The sequence below is a fragment of the Camelina sativa genome, chromosome 8 (genome assembly GCF_030686135.1).
Source record: "Camelina sativa cultivar CO46 ecotype springtype chromosome 8, ASM3068613v1".
NCBI lineage: Eukaryota > Viridiplantae > Streptophyta > Magnoliopsida > Brassicales > Brassicaceae > Camelina > Camelina sativa.
This window is the reverse complement of record NC_141887.1, coordinates 3460332-3479553: the sequence shown is the minus strand read 5'-3', so window position 1 is coordinate 3479553 and position 19222 is coordinate 3460332. Positions and strand designations below refer to the sequence as shown.

Sequence of the window (19222 nt, the reverse complement as noted above, 5' to 3'; positions counted from 1 at the left end):
TGCATCAGTAGCTAGCTATATAGGTTGTGCGATGAATTAATTAAATGTACGGACTCTGTGTCTGCTTGTGAGACCATGCTGAACCTGTGTTTTACATATCCCGATGCATGTAGTTGTAGTATTTTGATGAAGAAGCAAAATTGCAAGTTTTTAAATATGATTTGAGACAATACGGCTCACGATTAATGCCAAAGATAGACCCTTAATTTAGCTTTCTTTTCTTCTTTTTAATCGATAGATAGCCAAGAAGAAGAAAAGAGAATTACACTGTCAATAATAAACAGGCTTTGCTTTGCATTTTTGTTATAGGCTATATATATACATATATATATATATATATATGATGATTAATTTCCACAAACTGTATTGTTCTTATCCATTATAGAATCATAGTAGCAATACGCACAGTTGATCCGATATTGGAAGTTCTCAATCTCATCAGAATCCTAAGCTTTATTTGATTTACAACAAAATTAAAATTACTAATGAAATAGCTTTTGTGATCATCACACCATAGGACCAATATCTATTTGTTTTATTCAAATTGAAATAAGGTTTTCGATTTGACAGATCAAATTAATGTTTTCAAACAATGTAATTCCTTTTTCAAAATGAACAAAAAACATATCTATATACATAGAGGCATAATGATAGATATATAATCATACCCTACCTAAGTCATGCACTCCGCGCGCAGAACCGATCTTTATTAACCTATATATCACAAGAGAAAAGAAAAAATGTCAGATTGAGGCCTTATCGACAAATTGTGTTTATCAGTTAAAAGAAAATAAGGTTTTTAAAAATATATAAATTAAAGATTTTAATATTTTTGTCCATAAGTTTTTTCTTTCTTCTGGCTTGGTCAGCGCGCGAGTGGCTTTTTTCAGTTTGACTGAACGTTGCAATGAAAACGATATACAGTATCTGATTTATTTATATAAACTTTTTTGATAGAATAAAACGAAGAATCTGCAACAAATATTAAAATTACTAATGAATTAGTGTGATCATATACCAACCATAGTCCATAGGAACAAGATTTATCTTTTTTAGGTTTTCGATTAGACAGATCAAATGTTTTTCAAGCAAATGTATATAGATGGATGATACAGTAGATATATAATCCAAAACCGATCTTTATTTTTCAAAAAGTCAGACTGAGGCATTATAAACAAAAAGTGCATATCAGTTTTAAAAAACAAGACTAAGGGTTTAAGTGACACAAAAATAGAAGATTGTATTTTGTCTATGCGTTTTTTGTTTACTGAACGTTGCAATGAAAATTGATTGTCTAAAAATATGTCTAACTTTTATTTTTTTTTAAAGAACTCTAAAAGAATTTACTAATTTGAAGAAAGTATGGTGACCATATATATCTGATTTATTTAGTTAGTCCTTTTTGAAATATGATTGATAGAATAAAAATAAGAAAATTCTATAAAGTTTTGTGAAAAAGATCCTTGTGCATCTTTCATCTTCTACAAACCTTGTTCTAAAAACTAATTTATCAGACCCCCCCCCCCCCCCCCCCCCCAAAAAAAAAATTATATATATTTTATACTTAATTCCGGCCAAAAAGATTTATGTTTAATGTTGTAGTCCAACTGTAAGACCTTGAGTGATTGTAGATTTGTAGTTTTTGAAATGGTTTTATTCCCATGAATTCAATCAATCCCTAAACATTTATGTTGCCACGCGAGCTCATTTAAAAGAGACGGACATGTAGTTTCTAGTCTATCTCACTTCTCACCTATACTCCCTGAGTCCCTTCTATCAAAATATCTTAAAACCTTACTCTATCTTAACATGAATACCATTTATGTAGACATTCTCTTCTTTCTTCTGTTTGCATAAAGAGTTGGGTATGGATATTCACGTCATTATAGTTGGTTGAGTTTGTTTTAGGTATTGAGACTAGAGAAATAAATGAAAGAAGATGTACCAATTTGAAACAACAAGTCCTTGACAACGGAGAAGACAATGATGTACCACAAAATTTTTGGTTGAAACATTTTAAATCACTATAAAATGTTATCGGAACATAGAAATTACGAGTCAGTCAATGTTCTATATATTCATATCTTTTTCATATCCATATGAAAATTAATTTAGAGTTAGGGTTAACAATTCACATTTAAATATTTCATCAATATACCTTAAAGAAAAAAAATGAGAAACATAGTGTTAAAGTGGTATATATTAGAGCTCATTAAGAACATTTGAAAGCAGAATAGACTATTGATCAAAACAATCTAAACGTTATGTGACGTCATATATATTACTCGTTGGACAACTGTGTATCTGAGGGAACAAACGTATGTATACAACTCTTGCATGGAGATAAAAGAACATATGACTAAGGTATCAGGTTTGCGCAGATAACGATCTATTAATTACTTGCTGGTCATATATATATGCTCACATATAGTCATATATATGCTCAGAGAGTCACAAGTCACACAACCAATTAATAATATAGACTGTATAGTGTTTTAAAATAATAGATGGTTTATAATATGATTGATCACGTAGTATAGCCTATACTGTATAGGTACCCTGGTTTGCATTACTTATTAAGAGTAATAAACAAAACAAATTACTTGATCGTCATTGATTTGGTACATATTATTTTTAATTAATTATTAGTACTAATAATCAAAACAGTACGTATGCAAGTCAATATCGCTGTCTGTGTCATAAAAAAACCCAATGGATAAAAGCATTTCAGACTTGTAGTTTAGGTGTAATGACAAAAACACCGATAACTAAAGTTCCTAAACTTTGTTTTTGAAATACCCGCTAAAGTTCCTAAACTATAAATAGCTGATATCAATGTAGGAATAACGTTTTGGAATGACATATTGGCATGTCATATCATTGTAGAACAATATGTAGCAATATCTTATTTTAATTAGCAGAGATTCTGAGAACGGTTGAGTATATTTGCATATGCTGTAATGGGAGATTTTTTATATGATGAAGAAAAGAAGTACTAGTATATTTAATTTCTAAACCATCAAGTTTCGCCGCAAAACAAAGTTAATTATTCAAATTCTTTATTATCTAGATTAAGTCAAAGCAATATATGTATGTAGTGAAAGTGAAATCATGAAAAGCAAGATTTAGGTTATACATATCAGCAGAAATAATCAACAAGGATTGGAGAAAGACAAATAATATATAATACCGTAATTATTTTAAATCGAATCGTATCCGGGTGAAATGAAGGTGACTGACCATAAAGGAGAAAGGGAGAGTGAGGGGGAGGGCACACTAAAGACAAAAATGAACGTATATTATTGTTCAATTTAATATAACGGATCTCTTCATATAAATTTGCATATTATTCAATATATATGTTCAATATAGTTTTATCTCTTTTTATACAGGAACCTATAGCAAATATCTTTTCTAACATGTAGTCCATAAAATAAAATAAAATCCAAAACTGTCTTTTATTTAAAATAGTAACTAACAGATATAGTTATATTATTAAATACTTTTGTGTGTTAGTTACTATTTTAAATAAAAGACAATGATCTTTTTTTCAGTTTGTATGTTTTATCCAAAATTAAAACCAAACTGTACGGAAGTGTAGGACTAGCTAGGGGTATGGGGGCTATTCGCGAGAGATGATAACGATGAACTTGGTTCTGTTCTGTGTATGTAGGAGGATACAAATTAGATCGTTACTTGCTGGTCATATATGCTCACAACAACCAATGTTTACATCCCAATGGGTTGTAGACTACTTTAAGAAAATAATATAAGGTTGATAATATGATTGATCACGTAGTAGCTATGTACCTTGGTTTGCATTACTTAGTAAGAGTAATTAACAAATTACTAGATCGTCATTGACTTGGTAGATATTATTTTTAATTAATCAAAAATAATACCAGTAATTAAAACATGGCCTATACAAGTCAATATCTCTGTCTCATCAACTTGTCCCGCCTGCAGGTAAAAAAATATGTATCATGAACACATCGAACCAATGGATAAAAGCATATTGGAGACTTGTAGTTAGGTGTAATTAAAAAAAAACAATAACTAAAGTTCATAAACTATAGCTAATATTTAATGTACGAAAAATTAACGTTTTCAAATGACAATATGACATAATAACATATTTTGTAGCAATCATATACATAAAATTAAGGTTTTGGTTTCTCCTTATTGGTTAATTTTTATTTAATGTTTTCTATTTTTTAAAAAATTATTTTGATTTGTTTTCTAATTTTTTAATTGCTTTAAACAATATTTAAGACTCAATTAAGACAATACATTTAACTCACACATTAAAAAAATTATAACTGAAAATAAAATAAATTATGCATTATCATATTCCACCACTCAATTTTATTCAAACACAATAAATTATTATTCTAAATGTAACTTCCATGAATTCCTATCATATAAATAAGCATTCTCTCATTTTCTCATATTGTCATTCTTTTACTTTCTCATTTTCACATTCTCTCATTTTCTTCCACAATACCTCAAATCATTTTTTGTTTTTTTTTGTTTTGTTTTCGATTTCTTATTTTTGTTGTATGGGTTACAAAAAAATAAATGAAATATCATTGTAAATTTTTAATGCTAAATTTTAATTTTAGAGACTACATGATATATATTTTACATTATTCTTATTTATAAAGATTCATCTCCATTATCTAATTTGGATTATCATCTTATAATTAATCATTCTCTCCTCCTCTACCACCAATATCAAATGTTGTTATATCTCATATGTGTTGTAAGAGTTTGATTTTATATTTTAATCTGGAAAGTATTATATATATTTAACATTGTTTTCAAATTTTATTTTATTTATATAAAAATAAATTATTTCTTTTATATTTCTTGCCTTTCTACTCTATTCATATTTTTAAAAAAGTTTCCATAGTCAAATTAAAATTAACATATGTTGTTTTTAACAAAAAAAATCAAGTTTATTTGAGAATTAGATGTTCATATTCCTTTTAAACGATCAATGTGTAACATATTATACTTTTGAATAAAATTATGGACCCACCAACACTCATTTTTGAATTAAATGGGTTCTAATTTTAGGAGTTGGAAAAGTATAAAAGTTTGTTTCTAACTCCCATAGTAATATCATAGTAGTGTTCTCAATGAATTTAATTCAATGTAATAGAACATGTTAAAAATATATTAGTATGCACTTAACTGCACTTTTGTAACTCTCAAATAGTTATCTTTGATACATTGATTTCTGTATTATCTATTAAAAGAAAGACACATATCCCATTATAATCTTCATGGCCTCATATTTCAAATCTCACATAATTTTATAGATTCTACAATATCATTATTTTTCTTTGATTTAACCAATGATATCTTAACTTAATAAAAGTTTCAGTTTATTTGAATAAGATATACATGTAATATATGATATATAGTTTAATTATTTTTTATATATGAAACATTATCATTTCATATAAATCAAAGTCCAGCACAATTAAAGACTTCTCGATAATAATCTAATAAAGTAATTGCTATTTTTTTATTTTATTTTTATGGAAAATGTATTAGTCTAATATTCTGTGATTAGACTAACTTAGTTATATATGTATGAGACAATGCAAACCTACTGTTTTTTTATTTTGATTTTTTTCTGAATTGAAACTTTTTAAATCTCTTTAAGCTATCACTATAAAAAAATAAAAAAAATATGCATAACTAACACCACAAAATAAATTTTATGAAATATATATCACAATAATTTTGAAATATGACTACAACTACAAAAATATATGGCATATGGCATGCACTAAATATATTAACATCAAAGAAAATTTGATTTCTTTATTTTATTTAAATTCATACTACGTAGTCTTTACATTTTGATGTATACCGAAAAAAAAAAAATAATAATGTGTTAATTTATATTATTTTTTCAAAATATAATAACGTGATTTAACACCTAGTATCTTATTAGCATAGATTATGACAACGGTTGAGTATGTTTTGCATCGGCTGTAATGGGAGATTTTTATATGACGATTTGGTAAGTGTGCTCGATCACTCGAGCTCGTAGTCACAAGCACTGACCCATGCTTGAATGCTACCAACGAGCCACTAGCAACAAGCACTGTATACAATATGGGCTATGCATGTATATTTTTTAAGATTTAGTTTAGCTTCTTCTTTTTACTTTTAGTACTTTTAATACCAATCCACATTTGACATTTCACTAGTAAGATTGTGGTAATATATATCTTCATGATGAAGCCATATAGAGATACGTGTATGAGAAAATATCATTATTCTTTGGGGATCCCTTATTCTTTGTGTTTTTTTTTTTTTTGTTGCAAGGCAATCTCACCACAAACATTAATCAATACAACAAAGAAAAGTAAATAGACAGGAGAAAAAAAAACAAAAGAGAAGTATATTTTTTTTTGTGCAAACCGTTGATTATCAAATCCCGGTTAGACCGGTTCTGGTACAATAGTTTTGATGGCGTGCTTAGCTAACGCATCAGCTGCCCGATTACATCTACAAGAGATAAAAGAAAAACTAATGTGATTGAAAGAAGAAGATAGATTTAGGATATCAAAGATTATCCCAAGGATCTCTTTAGGTGGAATCTCCGATTTGATGGCTTCAACTAATTGTTTACAATCGGAAGCGACTGAGAGGTTTGGTAGACCCAAGGTGTGGGCATCGTGAAGGGCGTGGAGCATAGCAGCTGCTTCTGCAAGTAGCGGAGACCAGATATGAGAGAAGGTTGTCGATCCTTTGCAATGTTGCCGGATAGATTCGTTACTGAAAATCCAGCCACATCCTGCTACTTTTGCTTCCTTGTGCCAGGCCGCATCTACATGACAATTAATTGTGTCAGATCTCGTTTGGAGGGGGTGATCTCGGCTTGGCCTTATTGGCGGGGTTGATGTTGTCTCCTAGGCTTCGCACCATTCTCGTCCCATCTTAATAGCGTGGGCTAGGGTTTGAATTTGTGAAGATCTCCTCTCTTTAAAGATCAGTTGATTCCGAAGATCCATATCGCCCATAGTATCCACAAGACCAAAGGACCAGATCCGACGCCACAAGGGGGTAGGCAAGTTAGGTCGTTGGATTTTTCAAGAAGATCTCTGATCGATTGGAGGGATGTGAGATCCAATGGTGATTTAAAGGGGGCCAAACTCCATATCTGGGATGCAAAAGTACATGTGACGAACAGGTGGAAAGTAGTTTCATCTTGTCCACAGAAGGGGCACTTAGCTTCAAGGTTGATGGTTCTGGCTCGTAGGTTCTCGCCTGTAGGTAGGGCACCCTTCATCACCTTCTACAGTAGGAGCCTGTTTTTTGGTGAGGTTTTCTGATTCCAAATATTCTTTGACCAATTAAATTCTCTCACTGCAGGGGGTGGTGGATTGGTAGCCGAGGCATTCCCTTTGATGCTCTCATAGTATCCTGATTTTGCGGTATAGATTCCATCTTTTGTATATAGCCAAACATATGCATCCTTTGCTCTTTTTCTACTTAGCTTAATGTCGAGAATATCATTTTCCAGGCACAGAAGCAGGGCTCTAATCTTTTCTCTATCCCAATCTGCAGTCACCGGGGAGATGAGATGGGAAATCGGAAGGTTGTGGGTCGCCTCTGTTGGAGGACCGATTGGGGCTGATGGTGTTTCTAAAGAGAGCCATGGATCTCTCCAGATCAAGGTTTCTTGGCCATTTCCAATCACTTTCCCGAGGCGTTGCTTTAGTAGGTCCTTCCCAATACAAATTCCTCGCCAGCCATGGGATGTATTTGTAGGTGTTAAACTGTCCAGAAAGGGCGTAGAGTAGCAGTATCTCCCTAGGAGGATCTTAGCTAGCAAGCAGTTCGGTGAGGTAAGGATTCTCCAACTCAATTTGGCCCGTAGGGCATAGTTAAAGCTTTGTATATCACGAAAACCGAGTCCGCCTACTCCTTTGGCTTTAGTGAGTTCCTTCCAGAAGATCCAACACATTTTTTTCCTCTCTGATGAAGAATCCCACCAGAATCTCGTCAGCACTGATTATATTCTTTTGCATAGGGATCCAGGGAGTTTGAAGCATGACATAGTATAATTGGGGATTGCTGCTAAGACAGACTTAAGCAGAATCATCTTCCCTGCCGTTGAGAGGAACCTTGACGACCAACTGTTAGCTCTTTGTCGGATCCTATCTACGATAACAGTGAACATGTCCTTCTTCTTACGTCCAAAAAGTTATGGTAAACCCAAGTACTTACCCAACCCTCCTTATTTTGTTATCTCCAGAAGGGTTTTTGTTTGTTCTCTGATCAGTTTGGTGTTTTTGCAGAAAAAGTAACAGTAGATTTCTGGGGTTGATCATTTGGCCAGATAATTGTTCATACTTTTGGAGTACCCTCAGTAAGCTTGTGCACTCCTTTTGGTTCACCTTACAGAAAAACATGGTGTCATCGACAAAGAAAAAAAGTATATTTTCATATTTTAAATCTTCAAGATTTGCCGCAAAACAAAGTTAAATTATTCAAATTCTTTATCAAAATTAGGATACATTTTTAATAACATAGGTTAAGCTTACATTTCATAAATAAGCAACTCAAAAATCAGCAAGGATTGGATATAAAAGGGTACTTTGGTCCAAGTTAATCAATGATTCACCCCATGCCCGTTCAATGAATCATATTCATACCATGAAGAAGAACCATTGACAAAAGACAATTTAATTTTGCAACTGCGAGTAAAAAAGTTACTGATGAGCCACAGTTTTTTTGTTCTCTCTCATAAAACAACAATAGTCCTATGATTGATTTGAAAGGTAAGTTTCAGAAACAACATAATTCCAATTTTTATATATACTTATTACAATAGAGGTGATAGGGAAATCATACCCTACCAACCTATAACAAAAGAAAAGACAAAGAAGCAAAATGAGGCTGCAATGTATTAATTATAGATATCTATCAGCGACGATAGACAATAATATGTCACTATCAACAAATGAAAGGTAGTAAAAATGATTTTACTTTTTACTTTTTTGGTCAGTGTCTGACCCGATGGTAAAATGAAGAAGAGAATACTATGAAGTGTGAAGTGTTGTAAAATAGAATGTTAATTTGAGATCTTTAGTTTTCCACAACTTTTTTTTTGTTTTTAGGGTAAAAGGTTAAGTTTTATACCAATTTTCTGATTTTTTTATTTTCTGTGCATGTTATTACAACTTATTGAAAAGCAAGAAAGCAAGAAATCCATGGTTTTTAACACAAACTTTAATTAGTTTGTTAACACACAGAGCAAAAAATCCATGGTTTTTACAACTAGAAAAGACGAGAAGAAAAAATATCTACTGCAAGTCTTTACTTAACCTAATATTTTTCTATCTAAACCCTAATAAAACCCAGGTTAATTTATTAATCACCTCTTCTCGTCTTCGCGTCTTTTCGCATATAAAAAATGAGCGTAACATTGGTTGGGTCGAATCGGAACCGGTCCGGGAAGGGTAGACAAGGGTCGGGTCGGGTCGGGTTAGAACAAAATTGAGAATTTCCTCTTTATCCCCCCCCCCTCCCCCCCCCCCCCCCCTCCCCCCCCCCCCCCCCCCGCGACGAATTGGGTATTTCAGAAATCAGAATTTTGGGGGCGTTATTCGATAAAACCCGGAGATTAGTCTCTGAAGCCTCAAAATGGAGAACCCATCATCATCGGAACCCGAGATTCCCTCCGTCGCTCCTCCCAGTGACGGCGTTCAACGCCAGGATCCCCAAGTTCTCGAGCAGTCGTATGTTTGCTTTCCTTTTCTTTATAGTCGTTTACTCCAAATCTTTTCACTCTTGCTTGCTTCTGCGCTTTGGATTTTCTCTCCGATCGTTAATATAGTGTTCCTGAGCTCTACTGGCAAGTCTAGTTTCGTTTCTTGGATATATCTGCGTTTCGAATCGATGAGTTACGGTTCAGGATCTAGCTTTGCTCCAGTTTTCAAAACTTTTGCTTACGAGTGAGTTTATATCTGATTTAAAGTTTATAATGCCAGAAGAACACTACTCAGGTTAATTATGTTTTAGTCTTGCATAGACTGCTCCTCGGTCACTAGTTCTGGCCTTTAGCTTCATACATCTCAAATTATCTGATGATTAAGTTTGTTGAGGTGTCAAGTGTCAGTACCTCATCTCTGTGCTGATACAGATCCATCTTTCTTTTGCAGTGGAGCTGAGCAGAAAGCAGATATGCCTGAGGAAGAAGTAAAGATCACACTAGAAGCAGTAGTATCTACCGGGAAGTTCTGGTAATACCACATTTTTGAATTGCTATGACTAGGCATTGTTGGATTATGCACTTAAACTGGCATCCTATCCTATCCTTACCCGTATTGTTCTATAGAGTTCAATGTAATGATGCATGTGTTTCTTTCCGAGTAATTCTGGGTTTTAGGTTCTCATCTCTGTTATGCTACATTTAGTTGACTGCTATCTTACCTTGTAATAATACTACAGGCAGGACTGGGAGAAACTAAAGGGAACGCTGTCGTCTTGGTTGAAGAAGGTATGTTCAGGTATACCAACTATGTGCTTAGAATATATATTACCATTCCACATCCATCCTGATTGTTTCGATATTTGACTATCTATGTGGTGCATTGTAAAAGGTTCTATCGGAATATCCTGAGGCAAAAATGACTGATGAACAACAAAAGGAAGCCCTAGGAGAAACTTTCTCAGAGCTGGTTAGTCGATTGGATGAAGGTCTATACTCTATAGCTTCTCATTTGTTACTTTCATTGCCAAAAAAAATTGTGTAGATAAGAGTTTGAAAGTGTGAGATGACGCTTGGCTTAATGTCTTTTTTTTTTTTTTTTGTCAAACGGCTTAATGTCTTAATCAATCATTTTTAATCTCATCATTTATAATCTATCTGTTTTCCTTCTCTGTTCAAAATCGCCACTAAGAAAATCTATCTCTGAAACTTCAAGAAAGTAACTTGTGTAAATGAAATGAAATGGCATGTCATTGTACACTGTGGGGAATAGGCATACGGTAAGAATTGTTTCAGGGGATTTGCAGTTCAGTTGTATAGGTTGTTTTATGTGTGTTCTGACCATTTCCAGTTTTATTCATGTATTTACAACTTTGAGTGTTCTTGTTTACCCATAGACCTTTAATCTTTTCACCGTTTGAAGTATGTCTAATTGGTTTTCTGTTGCTTTTGTCTTGTTTTGCAGCTCTACTTAGTTATGATGAAGGCCCTCCATTTACATTGCAAAGGCTCTGTGAGGTAAGTAGATGCATTTGTTGGTCATTATTTCCCTCAATGTCCGAGATTACGAGATATCATGTTCTCATTAGCCCGTCATGATTTAATAATAAAACTCACTTGTGTGGTAGTGTAAGAGGGTAAAATCGGTTGACTCTAGATTTCGAAACAAACTTATTTTCTTGAATTTATGATATATCAGGATTTTCCATGTTTTACAGTTTCGAATCATCTTACAAGTTCAGGAGAAATAAATTGTAATTGTAATTCGTAACTCTTGCAAAAGTTGTAATTGTCAAAGCATGCCATTAAAGTGTCTTCTAAAAATCCGCTCCTTATTCTGCTTGAGAGGTTATAAGCTTTTGGTTGAGATCATTACCACAAAGCTTTCTGATTGATTTGTGTGTAACAGATCCTTTTGGCTGCAAGGACCATCTACCCAAAGCTCTCAAAACTAGCTCTTGCATTAGAAAAAGTATGGATTTGAAATTCGTACCCTTGTGATTTTATACTTGAAATACACATTTCTTCATTAATTTTGTGGAAAATTTGCAGAATCTGTTGGTTACTTCTATGTTAGCCATCAGTAAAGACCCACAATCACAAACCACTGAGGATCCAATCGCAGCAACCACAGACACAAAAACGGCTGCTGCAAATTGGGCACCAAATGGAATTGAAGCAATGGGAGGCGATAAGGATGAGATAATGACAGAGGTAGACGAAGCAGATGTTGATGACGCAATGACTGTTGACATGGAAACAATTGATGAACCATCAGAGACAATAACGACCACGAGTGAGAGTGAGACGCCAGGCGAAAGCAGTTAAGTGTCTGTTTTTGTTGTTACTTTCTTCTATTGTTTTCAAATCATTTCTTGGGCATGTTTTGGTTTATTTACCGTGAGCTATCAACTATCTTCTGTAGCTACTGCACAACCACCATCGGATTCTGTAGCTACTGCACAACCACCATCGGATTCTGTAGCTACTGCACAACCACCATCGGATTCAATATCTGCAGAGGAGGGAAATTCGCGGTTGGCTTGAACGTGTACCTAGAGAGTTAAGAGTTTGAACATGATCAGCTTTGAATACTGATCCCGAATGTAATGCTTGTTCTACGAGAAGAAACTTGCTTGCAGTATATTAGTCTCGGGTAGATTTGTGTTTTGGTGGTTTTTTTGGTTTATAAGTAAGAAAAACAAATATTATTCGTACATGAGGTTCAGTTGTCAACTTAGAGTAATCCAGTTGTTTGAATTAGTTACAAAAGGGCACCATTTTCAACTTCTTATTTGCTAGACCGGGTGAGCTTGACCCTCTTTACATTCTCACGAAAATTGTAACGATGTCAGCAAAAAAGAAAAACAAAAAACATGATAAAATCGAAGGAATACATTATCTACCAAAAATTTTGAACAGACAAAAAGGGAAGATTTTTAGATGATACAAATTTTCATCAACAGAATATACATACAATGAAGCTTTCATGGCAGCATGATCCAAATTCAGAAGTAGCTTAACTGAGTCTAATATTTGCCACCGTGAGAAGATAATTTTCTTTCCTGAACAAAAATCAGTGGAGATACTGGGTTCGTGTTTACATTTTTAATGCTAAGAAGAAGACTTTGGCCATGGAGCATAGTATTAACACACTCTGCAAGGAGAAAAGACATTTACAAGATCAAGGGTCATGGGACTGAAAGTTATTGAACTGAAGCTTACTGTGTTCTCGGGTCACTTTATACCTGGGAGAGTCAAAAGGAGTGGCCAACCGATGTGAATCCAGCGGCTTTAACATCCTTAAGCGTAGATGATAACCAGTCCAAGCCTTCGTAGAGCCCGTCTCCACGAAGAGCACAAGTTCCTTGTATGTGCCATTTCCTGTTCTTCAGATCAAATAATCCTAACCCTTCGCATACTTCTCTTGGTGACATGGCTCCTCTCTAATATCCAGCAGGGGTCAAAAGAAAGTGAGAATTGAGGAAATAATAAGCAAACACGAGAGAAACAAACAAAGACGTAAAAGAAAAACTTAAATTACCATGTCCTGTTTGTTTGCAAACACCAGAATGATACTGTTTAGCATGAATGGGTCTTTTATGATCTCCTGAGGAAGTGAGAGAGTGGGTTGAGGCACTATCCAGAGAGCAGTTTACAAAAAAAAAAAGTCATTTGCAAATTCTAAGGTATACCTGAAATTCTTGCTTTGCTTTCCCGATCCTCTCTCGATCTAAGGAATCCACCACGTATATCTGCAATAGCATATATTGTAAGAGTTACCACAGTCGATAAAGATGGACGAAGATCTCAAGATTGGCCAAGCAACATATGACAATGCAACATCATAAATAACATCTGCCAACATGGTGACGGGAAACCTGAGCCAAAAGAACTATATATATATATATATATATATACGTACAAGTCCATCGGTATTATTGAAGTAATGCCTCCAAAGAGGTCTCAGTTTCTCTTGGCCACCAACATCCCAAACTGTGAACATCACATTTTTGTACTGAACTTTCTCAACATTGAATCCTGCGTAACACATAGTTCAAATTGTCAGTAAACATAACCCAAGCAGCAACCACCAAAGGCGAAAATGACAGAAGAATGACCAAACAAAAGTATAATGCCACAAGAACCAATAATACGCCAAGTATGATAAATGCATGACACAAGAGAAATTTGGAGACATGATTCCCTGACTAGGCAAAAGTTGGCAGAGTAAATATCTACAATTCTGATATCACCTCTTATCTTACAGAAACTCATTAAGGCAAAAACAACTGCATAATTCTTGTAAAGTCTTAATAGAATGAATCTTAAAAGCTTTACACCAAAAGATCTATCCAAAGCTCGTGTCCAAAAACAAGGAATAAGTCCCACTAATTAGCCCAATGAGAACAAGAACAATCACACAGCCAAGACAATAACAAAGATTCTGAAATGGGGACAAAAAAAGAAAAAGAAAAAGCAGAGAGCTAATACCAATGGTTGGAACAGTTGACAAAACTTCTCCTATATGAAGCTTATAGAGAATAGTTGTTTTGCCAGCAGCATCCAGCCCCAGCATAACGACCTGACAATGACATCATCACCACAAAAATTGAAAAAGATTTCAAAAACAGACAAGAAACAACCATAAATTTGGCATTTTTTTTTTTTATGATGAATCACATCAACAAGTAAATGATGGGTCTACAAAATCTCAAGCACACCAAAGAAATAATAAACAAAAAAAGCACAACTAAGATCAAGATCAGACATGGGCGATATAAGAATACATAGCACGAGAGATCCATCCCAACAGGGAAATGATCCCCCGTAGATAGAGATCTTGAGAGAGAGAGAGAGAGAGAGATGGGTAGAGATTTAAATTTACCCTCATTTCTTGATTGCCGAAGAAAGTATCAAACAGCTTACGAAAAGCTTGACCCATCTTTCTCTCTCTCGTTCCGATACCAAAAACCTCTCTCCCAAATTATGATTTTTTTTTTTTCTTTCTTTTATTTTCTTGTCGAGAGCTATAGACAAAGAAATCGCAGAGAAATTGAGACACGGTGAAGAAATTCCCAGAGAGATTTCAGGACCAAGTCTCCCCACAACAACAACATTTCATTATTCATCATACATATTCCAAAATTGATCTTCGTTTTTTTTTTTTTTTTTTCCAAATTTAATATTGGAATTATAATATTATAAATATCAAGCAATGAAATTTTCGTAATAGTTATGGGCTTTGCGGCCCAACTCATATTTTGATTTTTGATTTTTTTTTATATAGGCTAATATACATCAAAATTATGTCACGAGAAAAAAACAGCTATATTATTTTAGCTAGTTAGTGGATTAATGTTGCCAAACAAAAATTATATTGTTATAAGATAAAATAGCATAATATCGGATTAAATGATATCTTATATATTTAAATGCGCACAAAATCCTTAATAATTTTGACTCCAATATTGGGAAAACGTTTATATAAGCATAAAATGTAAATTTTTAATATCATTTATGTTTATTCCTCTATATGTTCCAATCCATGTTGAAATTCCTTACTTTAGTTTATTTGGTAATTTTTATTTAAAACATTGTATATGTGATTATTTTATTTGTTTAAAAAGGTTTTTTGGATGGAATACTATAGCATGAAATCATATACTCAATATGACTAATGAAAATAACATCTATTCTATAAAATATAAATTAGTATATATAGATTTTGATCCGCGGTATAACGCGGATTAAGTTGTGTGATAAAAAAAAAAAAATTTTGTTTGTTAATTTTATTTGATTTGTTTAGTATTTAAAATTATATATTGTATATTAATTATTAATTCTATGATTTAACCTATAGCGCATATTAATTTTAGGACCAAATATGTAACATATGTTTGTCAAAATCATCGTGACCGAGGAAACCTACCAAACAACATTATTCCAAACTTAAATTTAATCCGAGAAATCATATTTTTGAAATTTTAACCCGTGTTCTAGCAAGAAATCATATTTGTTGATTTTTTTTCATATTATAGTGACATATTATTGACCTGTGCTATAACAAATCAAATTAGAGTGTTTATAATTTTTAACTTTTTGATCTATCATATATTTATGATATTCTTAAAAATATCAAATTAAACTATTTTTAAAGATTCCAAATTAAATTATTTAAAAAGTTTATTATAGTATATAAAACTATAGAATTCAACAAAAGAAATATATGAAATGAATTTAAATATTTAAATTTTGATCCGTTACTCAGTCAAAATTTTCTGATAAAGTTAGGTAAGATTTTATTTTTTAGTATAATCAGAAATTAGAGTGATTAATTTTTATTAATTTCTGAGATTTTTTTGTATATATATGGTTAGTTAAATATTTTTTGAGGATCATAATCCTAAATCTATATAACTTATCAAATAATTAATCCATATAACCTATCATATAATTAATCCATATTAGTTATAACCTATATTAATATTATATGATATACCAATCTGAAGTCGTGTACTTCTGTTTTATTAAAAAAGGATGGTTATCATCCTCATGTTTTTTTTTTTTGGTAGGAGTTAACATCCCATGTTAGCACTGGCGGAGCTACTGAAGGATGAGGGACACCCATAAAATTTATAATTTTTTTAATTTAGGCTTGTATATATATTACATAATGGTAAATTTGGTTTGTTTTTATTGAATTGACACCCATGTTTTTGGTTCTACTACCCTTTTTGACACCCTTTCTTTATTCTTCTATACTAATTTTTTTTTGTGTTTATATAATCTCTCAAGTTTTTAATAAAAACTCCCATAATTTTTACAGATTAGCAATATATGACCCCATAATTCATTATTCTGGCTCCGCCAGAGCATGTTAGTCACATACTAAACTACTAAAAAAATAAGATCCATAAGACTTGAATATTCCAACTTGTGAGATGTATACACCTCTATGACAGAACTCGTATGAACCACTAATTCTACCTACCAAAAACAGAAAGTTTTTGTAAGAGTCAAATATAGTTACCAATTTTTATTTTATTTCTTCTTCTTGTGGTCCCATTCTCATGTTCAAAGAAGGTAACACATAAATATATTTTCGTTATAATTGTACCATTAATTAACTAGGACAAATCCAGAACCAGAAGGTTTCTCTCAGCAAAGCATATACTATACAAATCAATCCTCTTGTATAGATTCCAAAATGGCCATATCTATACATAACGGTCTCTATGCACTGATTGACTTTTACTACAGCCACGACGGTTCGGGACGTGTTGGTAAAGTAGCAAATGTTTCCTCTTTCTGCTACCATTTATCCCCCGTTCGGGAAGGTGTGGCTGGCCAGTGGCCACACTGCTCATAATAGTCTTCCTACTATAAAATAAATTTCTACACGTACCAACATTTAATTTCTTAATTTGATACATATAATAATAATGTTAAAATATATATATAGCAAAATTAATTGCAAAATGTATTTTTCTTGTCACAAATGCAAAAATATCCTTTTTCGACAAAAACGACTCTGATAAGAAAAATACATTTTGCAATTAATTTTGCGGAGAGAGTCAAATAAACCTTATATACAGTAATCGGGTTTCTTTTTTTTATTGGTCAACATAATAAATTTAGTTAGGAAAAATAGAGTTACGTACTAAACTAATACTACTAGAGTACTAGTAGTACCAACAACCACGGGTCACGAGCTTTATACTTGCTCGGTGGCTCATCCTCAACCATTCCCGTGTTCCTCTCTGTTTAATCACTCTCTTTACCCTTTGCCTCCTCTTCAAAAACTATTTACTAACTCACCAAGTACTCTACCATGGCCAATCCCTCCGAGCCAACCAGCGACTCTCACGTGGCAGTTCTCGCTTTCCCCTTCGGCACTCACGCCGCTCCTCTCCTCTCCGTCACTCGCCGTCTCGCCTCCGCCTCTCCCTCCACCTTCTTCTCCTTCTTCAGCACCGCTCAATCTAACTCCTCGTTGTTCTCCTCCTCCTCCGATCGTCCGGCGAACATTCAAGTCCACGACGTTCCCGACGGTGTTCCGGAAGGATACGTGTTCTCCGGGAATCCACAGGAGGCGATCGAGCTGTTCGTAAAATCGGCTCCGGAGAGTTTCAAGAGAGAGATCGCGGCGGCGGAGAAGGAGGTTGGTAGGAAAGTGAATTGCATGCTGACTGATGCGTTTTTCTGGTTCGCGGCTGATATGGCGACGGAGATGAATGCGTCGTGGGTCGCGTTTTGGACCGCCGGAGCTAACTCCCTCACCGCTCATCTCTACACAGATCTCATCAGAGAAACCATCGGCGTCAAAGGTAAACATATATACAAATAGAAAAATATTTGTCCTTAATCTCATAAATAAATAAATATGCGATTGAAGGAAACTTAGCTAAAAGAGGAAACAGAGGATTAAGACAAAAATGTGATTTTGGAGAGATTGTATGTATTTTTGTGGTAATGATTTGATATTATTACTGATTAATTTTACAGAAGTTGGTGGACGTATGGAGGAGACGTTAGGGTTTATTTCAGGAATGGAGAAGATCAGAGTCAAAGATACACAAGAAGGTGTTTTGTTTGGGAACTTAGACTCTGTTTTCTCTAACATGTTGCACCTAATGGGTCGTACTTTGCCTCGTGCCACTGCGGTTTTCATCAATTCTTTTGAAGAATTGGATCCTACGTTTACTGATAACCTCAGATCGGAATTCAAACGTTACCTAAACATCGGTCCTCTCACGTTGTTATCTTCTACACCGCAAAGGGACGCATTAGTGAACGATCCTCACGGTTGTTTGGCTTGGATGGAGAAGCGACCCCCTGGTTCTGTAGCGTACATTAGCTTTGGTACGGTGATGATGCCGCCTCCTGGAGAGATTGCGGCGATAGCTGAAGGATTGGAGTCGAGTAAAGTGCCGTTTGTTTGGTCGCTTAAAAACGTGGTTCATTTACCTAAAGGGTTTTTGGATCGGACGAGAGAGCAAGGGATCGTTGTTCCTTGGGCTCCACAAGCGGAACTTCTGAAACACAAGGCGACGGGTGTGTTTGTGACGCATTGTGGATGGAACTCGGTGTTGGAGAGTGTGTCCGGAGGTGTTCCGATGATTTGCAGGCCCTTCTTTGGTGATCAGAGATTGAACGGGAGAGCAGTGGAGGTTGTGTGGGAGATTGGAATGACGATTGTCAACGGAGTCTTCACAGAAGATGGGTTTGAGAAGTGTTTGGATCGTGTTTTGGTTCAAGATGATGGTAAGAAGATGAAACGCAATGCTAAGCACCTTAAAGAACTAGCACACGAAGCTGTCTCTTCGAAAGGAAGCTCCTCTAAAAATTTCAGAGGATTGTTGGATGTAGTTGTGAACATTTAAATTTACATCGAGTTTCGAAAAATAAACTACAACACTTTCAGTTAAGGGTAAGAGTTATTGTTTTGAAGTTGATTAAGAAGTTTAAGATTGTCTCAAA

General features: G+C 34.0%; 4 protein-coding genes across 11 annotated transcripts; 2 read left to right on the top strand and 2 right to left on the bottom strand.

Moving 5' to 3' along the window:
* Positions 1–6461: 6461 nt before the first annotated feature.
* On the bottom strand, positions 6462–7990 carry LOC147939630 (uncharacterized). The gene is made up of 3 exons (XM_087463078.1): positions 7391–7990; positions 7212–7290; positions 6462–6850 (listed from the first exon to the last, which is right to left on the bottom strand). The coding sequence occupies exons 1-3, from the start codon at positions 7988–7990 to the stop codon at positions 6462–6464; spliced, it is 1068 nt and encodes a 355-aa protein (XP_087319204.1).
* Positions 7991–9433: 1443 nt separating this feature from the next.
* Positions 9434–12511, top strand: LOC104705999 (uncharacterized). 8 transcript variants are annotated; one of them, XM_087462334.1, is made up of 8 exons: positions 9434–9767; positions 10191–10271; positions 10480–10528; positions 10632–10728; positions 11205–11257; positions 11649–11711; positions 11792–12062; positions 12165–12511. In XM_087462334.1, the coding sequence occupies exons 1-8, from the start codon at positions 9673–9675 to the stop codon at positions 12284–12286; spliced, it is 831 nt and encodes a 276-aa protein (XP_087318460.1). In that variant the 5' UTR covers positions 9434–9672; the 3' UTR covers positions 12287–12511. The 8 variants fall into 8 exon arrangements, 4 of the variants coding, with proteins under 4 accessions (XP_087318460.1, XP_087318459.1, XP_010420415.2 ...); XR_015564110.1 differs by having other exon boundaries at positions 9471–9767; positions 10632–10709; XR_015564107.1 differs by having other exon boundaries at positions 9591–9983; positions 10632–10709.
* Positions 12512–12616: 105 nt separating this feature from the next.
* Positions 12617–14929, bottom strand: ARFB1B (ADP-ribosylation factor B1B). Its single transcript, XM_010422112.3, has 7 exons — positions 14628–14929; positions 14234–14324; positions 13665–13780; positions 13435–13494; positions 13284–13349; positions 12988–13185; positions 12617–12896 (listed from the first exon to the last, which is right to left on the bottom strand). Exons 1-6 carry the CDS (start codon positions 14682–14684, stop codon positions 12997–12999), a joined length of 579 nt encoding a protein of 192 aa, XP_010420414.1. The 5' UTR covers positions 14685–14929; the 3' UTR covers positions 12617–12896; positions 12988–12996.
* Positions 14930–17357: 2428 nt separating this feature from the next.
* LOC104705997 (flavonol 3-O-glucosyltransferase) lies at positions 17358–19222 on the top strand. The gene is made up of 2 exons (XM_010422111.3): positions 17358–18069; positions 18248–19222. Exons 1-2 carry the CDS (start codon positions 17574–17576, stop codon positions 19123–19125), a joined length of 1374 nt encoding a protein of 457 aa, XP_010420413.2. The 5' UTR covers positions 17358–17573; the 3' UTR covers positions 19126–19222.

Coding starts and splice junctions, on each gene's coding strand:
- LOC147939630 (XM_087463078.1), bottom strand. CDS start 7,990: ATGTGTTGGATCTTCTGGAAGGAACTCACTAAAGCCAAAGGAGTAGGC. Junction 7,291..7,390: donor CCAATCCACCACCCCCTGCA/GTGAGAGAATTT, acceptor CCCTACCTACAG/GCGAGAACCTACGAGCCAGA. Junction 6,851..7,211: donor GATGAAACTACTTTCCACCT/GTTCGTCACATG, acceptor ATTGTCATGTAG/ATGCGGCCTGGCACAAGGAA.
- ARFB1B (XM_010422112.3), bottom strand. CDS start 14,684: ATGGGTCAAGCTTTTCGTAAGCTGTTTGATACTTTCTTCGGCAATCAA. Junction 13,781..14,233: donor GTCAACTGTTCCAACCATTG/GTATTAGCTCTC, acceptor TGTGTTACGCAG/GATTCAATGTTGAGAAAGTT. Junction 13,495..13,664: donor TCAATAATACCGATGGACTT/GTACGTATATAT, acceptor ATGCTATTGCAG/ATATACGTGGTGGATTCCTT.
- LOC104705999 (XM_010422113.3), top strand. CDS start 9,673: ATGGAGAACCCATCATCATCGGAACCCGAGATTCCCTCCGTCGCTCCT. Junction 10,272..10,479: donor GTATCTACCGGGAAGTTCTG/GTAATACCACAT, acceptor ATAATACTACAG/GCAGGACTGGGAGAAACTAA. Junction 12,063..12,164: donor TGAGACGCCAGGCGAAAGCA/GTTAAGTGTCTG, acceptor TATCTTCTGTAG/CTACTGCACAACCACCATCG.
- LOC104705997 (XM_010422111.3), top strand. CDS start 17,574: ATGGCCAATCCCTCCGAGCCAACCAGCGACTCTCACGTGGCAGTTCTC. Junction 18,070..18,247: donor AGAAACCATCGGCGTCAAAG/GTAAACATATAT, acceptor TTAATTTTACAG/AAGTTGGTGGACGTATGGAG.